The sequence below is a fragment of the Paramormyrops kingsleyae genome, chromosome 6 (genome assembly GCF_048594095.1).
Source record: "Paramormyrops kingsleyae isolate MSU_618 chromosome 6, PKINGS_0.4, whole genome shotgun sequence".
Taxonomy (NCBI): domain Eukaryota; kingdom Metazoa; phylum Chordata; class Actinopteri; order Osteoglossiformes; family Mormyridae; genus Paramormyrops; species Paramormyrops kingsleyae.
Window position 1 is genome coordinate 40,116,862 of NC_132802.1, and position 5,662 is coordinate 40,122,523.

At 49.1% G+C, this 5,662-nt stretch overlaps 1 protein-coding gene across 1 annotated transcript; it reads left to right on the forward strand.

The window, feature by feature from the left end:
- Positions 1 to 537: 537 nt before the first annotated feature.
- On the forward strand, positions 538 to 3,100 carry LOC140591838 (zinc finger protein basonuclin-2-like). The gene is made up of 3 exons (XM_072713270.1): positions 538 to 715; positions 1,185 to 2,806; positions 2,902 to 3,100. Exons 2-3 carry the CDS (start codon positions 1,473 to 1,475, stop codon positions 3,098 to 3,100), a joined length of 1,533 nt encoding a protein of 510 aa, XP_072569371.1. The 5' UTR covers positions 538 to 715; positions 1,185 to 1,472.
- The last annotated feature ends 2,562 nt before the right edge of the window (positions 3,101 to 5,662 follow it).

A 5,662-nucleotide genomic window follows, 5' to 3' on the forward strand; every position in this document is an offset into this window, starting at 1 on the left:
ATTATTTTTCTATTTTCTTGCTGCCATCTCCTGGCCGAATGTAAGTATTGCAATTACCAGAAATGAGCATTTTTAATGTTTTTAAATGGTAGTACTCAATTTTGGCCACCAGACGGCAACATAAAATGTGTGTGTGCAGTAACAGGGCACTGTGTCTGTGTGTGTGAGCTCTGACCGGGGGCTCTGTGTGTGTGTGTGTGCTCTAACTGGGCGCTGTGTGTGTGTGTGTGTGTGTGTGTGTGTGTGTGTGTGCTCTAACTGGGCGCTGTGTGTGTGTGTGTGTGTGTGTGTGTGTGCTGTAACAGGGCACTGTGTGTGTGGGCTGTATCAGCACACAGTGTGTGAGTGTGTGTGCTCTAAGTAGGCGCTGTGTGTGTGTGTGTGTGTGTGTGTGTGTGTGTGTGCGCGTGTGCATGCTGTAACTGGGCACTGTGTGTGTGGGTTTGCATAGATCACATTTGATAAAATTGTCCCCAAAGTGCAGTAAAACACACACATACACAGACATACACAATAAATTTACCTTGTGAATTATAATAACCGTGGGGAAATTATTGTTCTATTTTCTTGCTGCCATCTCCTGGCCGAATGTAAGTATTGCAATTACCAGGCATTACTTAAAGCTTCTGCAACCTGAGAAATGCTTCCACAGGTGGCTGGGGCTTGAGTGTGGACCAATACGGGGGTGAGATTCAGCTAGGGTAGCATAATGCAGGTAGGTAACTATCACAGAAGTGTAACAGGACCGTTGCAAAACCATAACACACCGGTTAGAAGTCAGTCTTCCTCCTCTGTTGTGGGAGTCATTGTATTTGTATTTCTGTGAGGCATTTCTATGGATCAGCTGAGAAACAATAGACTTTGAGTTGTATCACAGGGACTGACTAATAGCAGTGCCCCAAAGCCCTAGGTTGTTTTTACGGTTGACAAGATTGAAAACGTTCCTGTTCTCTATCCATGAATGTAATGACTTCCTGCATGGTGACACAGGAGAAGAAGACTGAAAGGGAAGCTAGGAGAAGGAGGGTGTGTGCGGTGTCGCTCTGTTAAGATCTATGAGGTCTTTGCTCCAGGAGGCCTGGACATTGCAGGCAGGCAGCTATTTACCTTTAATCAGCTGTGCCAATTATGCAGAATCAATGACTTCTTGTGGTGTCCTTTGTTCCCCTTGATATGGCCTTCAGGATGCTGCAGGCAAGGTTCTGGACCACTGGACTATCATGTCCCGGGAGGAGGAGATCTGTCCATCTAGGAGAAAGAAGGCCAGGCCATCGCAGTGCCCTCATCAAAGACTGACTCTGACATCAGGACTTTCATCGAGAGCAACAACCGCTCTCGTAGCCCCAGCCTGCTGACGCACCTCGAGAACAGCAGTCTCTCCACTATACACCACTTTGAGAACATCCCCAACAGCCTGGCCTTCCTGCTTCCTTTCCAGTACATCAACCCAGTGTCTGCCCCCAAATGGGCTCATGCTGGAGCAGCCAGGTCACAGGCCACGGGAGTCCAGTCTGCCAAACCTGAGTGACCCCAACGAGAGCAGTGAGTCGGAGGTGTCTCTCTCACCGTTCCGCTATGGGCAAAGCCCAGGCCTGGGGGGCACCGGTGTCACTGTGGCGATCGAGCCTAAGCCTGAGCCTGCTAGCGTAACAACCATCTCCCCGACCCCCACCTCCCAGCAGCCTCAACAGCAGCAAGCACCAATGCAGCAGCAGCCGGCTGGACTGAGTGAGCAACATGCATTTGTTAAGAGTGAGCAAGCCAAGAGCATCGTTACCTCGTCCTTCTCCTCCAAGATGCATCGCATGCGGCGCATGGGTTCTATCTCACGCAAGGGCCGAGTGTGCTGCAACGCATGCGGCAAGACCTTCTATGACAAGGGCACCCAGAGGATCCACTACAATGCTGTGCACCTGAAGATCAAGCACCGCTGCACTATCGAGGGCTGCAACATGGTGTTCAGCTCCCTGCGCAGCCTCAACCGGCACAGCGCCAACCCTAACCCCCGACTACACATGCCCATGCTGCGGAACAACCGTGACAAGGACCTCATCCGCTCCAGCGTTGGCTCTGGCACATCTGTCATCTCCAGCACCAAAAGCAGTTTGACTCTGACCAGCCCGGGACGGCCACCTCTTGGCTTCACTACCCCACCGCTCGAGCCCATGCTGCAGTCTCCCCTGCAAAGTTCTCTGATCTTCCCATCCTTGAAATCAGTCCAGCCAGTACAACCGATACCCCCATTCTATTGTGCGCTGTTGTCCCCTGGGGATCTTGTCAGTTCACCGGTCTCCCTGCCCACCAGCTCCATACTCCCTCCGGCCTCTAACAACATGTCTCTCATGGAGCAGCAGGCCTCGGCCTCTGGCTCCCACAATCCTCTAGTGGCCGAGGCAGGGCTTGTCAGCCACAAGCTGCCTGGTACTGGCATCCAGGAACATTTTGTTGACCCCACACCCAAGAAGAAGCCCCGCAAATCCAGCATGCCAGTGAAAATTGAGAAGGAGGTCATCAGCGTGGCTGATGTGTTCGACGACAAAGAGGAGGAGGAGGAGGAGGATGAGGAAGGGGTCAGGGTCCTGAATGGAATGACTAGCACCCAGGGATGCCACCATCCACATTCCCACCTTTACAACAACAGCAACCACAGTGGGGGCAGCAGCCAAGCATCTCCCAGCCGGGATGAGGTGAGCCCTGGGCTGACACTGAGGAGCATTCTCCAGCTGGAGCAGGATGAAGCTCGGACTACCAGCAAGAGGTGGAGGGGGCCAGCGAAGGGGAGGGTGGCTCAAACAAGGCAGACTGGGTGAGGGGTGGTGCCAGGGAGGGGTTCCCAGAGCTGCCGGGCCAGGGGGTCGCCCCGAGTGCTGTCCCGTGCATGCTGTGCCACAAACCATACAGCTGCAAGGGCACTCGCTTCAAGACGGTACATCTGCACCAGATGCAGCGCCGCAAGGTTCCGGGCTGCAGCCTCACATTCTACTCGACGCGGAGCTGCAACCAGCAGAGCAGAACCCCAGCCTGCGCCGGCATGTGGCCAAATGACTGCCCCCCACCCCCAGGCCTCCTACTTTCACACTGTACTTGTGGAAGTCTCTAGACGCGCTTGGATGGGTAGCTCTGCTGCTGCTGCATCCCTGTGGCCCCAACACGTCCTGTCGCTTCCATGGAAACCCTCGTCCATCTCCAAAAGTTCGGACACTTCTTTTGTGACTGTTGCTCGCAGAAATGGTAGTAATAAGAAGAGAGCCTTCTCGGTGTATTATTAGTGTAATAATAGCTTTTAAATGACCCATTAACAGAGCATGACAGCCTCATCTGTAAATAACATCCCAGAGGGTTCTTTATGTAAAAAATGTACTGAGGGTGTCAGTGCCCATGCTTGTTTCATTTCATGGCACCTCCAGCTCTCAGACTGAAGGAAAATGTAGCCTCTAGCTCATTTGATTTCTTTATTTTCACTTTGATGCACACTTCAGACTAAAAAAAAAAGCTCAAATTCTTTTATAAATGTACCAATGCAGAGAAGGCCTGCATGCTTTTGGCTTCTGAACATAGGATTTGTTCTTTGTGTTGCCACATTTGTATGTTGACCCAGTCTTGCACTTTTCAAGTCTACAAGGGGATGTGTAATATTTTGTGTGTCTTGAGGTCACCTGCCTCTAAGGTGTTTTAAGAAAATGCTGATGACATGATTTTCTGCTTTCCATTTGAAACAACCATTGAGTCTTAGCGCAATAGCAGATAAGCCGAGTAATATTAATCTCTGCTTTTAGCTCTCATAAGAGCAGCCCAAGTGCTGTTCATGGTATTGTTCAGAGAAAGATCTCTGAGGTGTTCCCAGGGAGTGATCTCTGAGGTATCATCCAGAGTGTGATATCCAAGCTTAGTTGTTACTTCATTAATGTTCCTTCCAGAAGTTGACAAGATTTCTGTATCTCTATATTATTTACATTTTAATGCTTCATTTAAGGTGATCCAGGTGCTTTCTGAAGACTGCATAAATCAAGCATGTATTTGAACTTAACTGTGACGAAAAACAAATGAAGTGTTTTCATATTTCAGGCTGGGGACACAAGCGTAAGACACGAGTTTTAAGTTTGCTCTCCAGAAAATCTGGCCACAAGTCACTTTGGGTCCTCACTTAGTGTTCTGATGTGCTGTACCGTCGCTAGTGGTGCATAAGTATAGGTAGCCACTGGAGACAAACTTCACCAGATCATTCAGCATTTGGATATACACTCACCTAAAGGATTATTAGGAACACCTGTTAAATTTCTCATTAATGCAATTATCTAATCAACCAATCACATGGCAGTTGCTTCAATGCATTTAGGGGTGTGGTCCTGGTCAAGACAATCTCCTGCGGTCTGTTTCACAAAGCAGGATTACTTGCTTAGCCGGATAACTTGCCAGATTTAAGGTAGTCTGAGCTAAATAGACCTTATTTTCATCAACTTACATTTAGCCCAGGCTACCTTACCTTAGTATTTCACAATCTGCTCAGTTACTGGGATTTTCACGCACAACCATTTCTAGGGTTTACAAAGAATGGTGTGCAAAGGGAAAAACATCCAGTATGCGGCAGTCCTGTGGGCGAAAATGCCTTGTTGATGCTAGAGGTCAGAGGAGAATGGGCCGACTGATTCAAGCTGATAGAAGAGCAACTTTGGCTGAAATAACCACTCGTTACAACTGAGGTATGCAGCAAAGCATTTGTGAAGCCACAACACGCACAACCTTGAGGCGGATGGGCTACAACAGCAGAAGACCCCACCGGGTACCACTCATCTCCACTACAAATAGGAAAAAGAGGCTACAATTTGCACAAGCTCACCAAAATTGGACAGTTGAAGACTGGAAAAATGTTGCCTGGTCTGATGAGTCTCGATTTCTGTTGAGACATTCAAATGGTAGAGTCAGAATTTGGCGTAAACAGAATGAGAACATGGATCCATCATGCCTTGTTACCACTGTGCAGGCTGGTGGTGGTGGTGTAATGGTGTGGGGGATGTTTTCTTGGCACACTTTGGGCCCCTTAGTGCCAATTGGGCATCGTTTAAATGCCACGGCCTACCTGAGCATTGTTTCTGACCATGTCCATCCCTTTATGACCACCATGTACCCATCCTCTGATGGCTACTTCCAGCAGGATAATGCACCATGTCACAAAGCTCAAATCATTTCAAATTGGTTTCTTGAACATGACAATGAGTTCACTGTACTAAAATGGCCCCCACAGTCACCAGATCTCAACCCAATAGAGCATCTTTGGGATGTGGTGGAACGGGAGCTTCGTGCCCCGGATGTGCATCCCACAAATCTCCATCAACTGCAAGATGCTATCCTATCAATATGGGCCAACATTTCTAAAGAATGCTTTCAGCACCTTGTTGAATCAATGCCACGTAGAATTAAGGCAGTTCTGAAGGCGAAAGGGGGTCAAACACCGTATTAGTATGGTGTTCCTAATAATGCTTTAGGTGAGTGTATGTTGTATCTGTATGAATTTTGGTGTCGGACTGCAGCAGTAACTTGATGCCAGTCATTATCATGGCCACCTGCTTGCTGCGTATGAAGGTGTAGGTGCCGCATGAGGCTGCTGCAGTGGCGTCCCCGCTGTTATGAGTGCAGCTGTGCAAAGTGGAAATGAAGCCCAGCC

Bases quoted from the DNA above. Each gene is read 5' to 3' on its own strand.
- LOC140591838 (XM_072713270.1), top strand. From the start codon at position 1,473: ATGCTGGAGCAGCCAGGTCACAGGCCACGGGAGTCCAGTCTGCCAAAC. The intron at 2,807-2,901 runs GTGAGGGGTGGT...CAAACCATACAG, and splicing joins GCTCAAACAAGGCAGACTGG to CTGCAAGGGCACTCGCTTCA.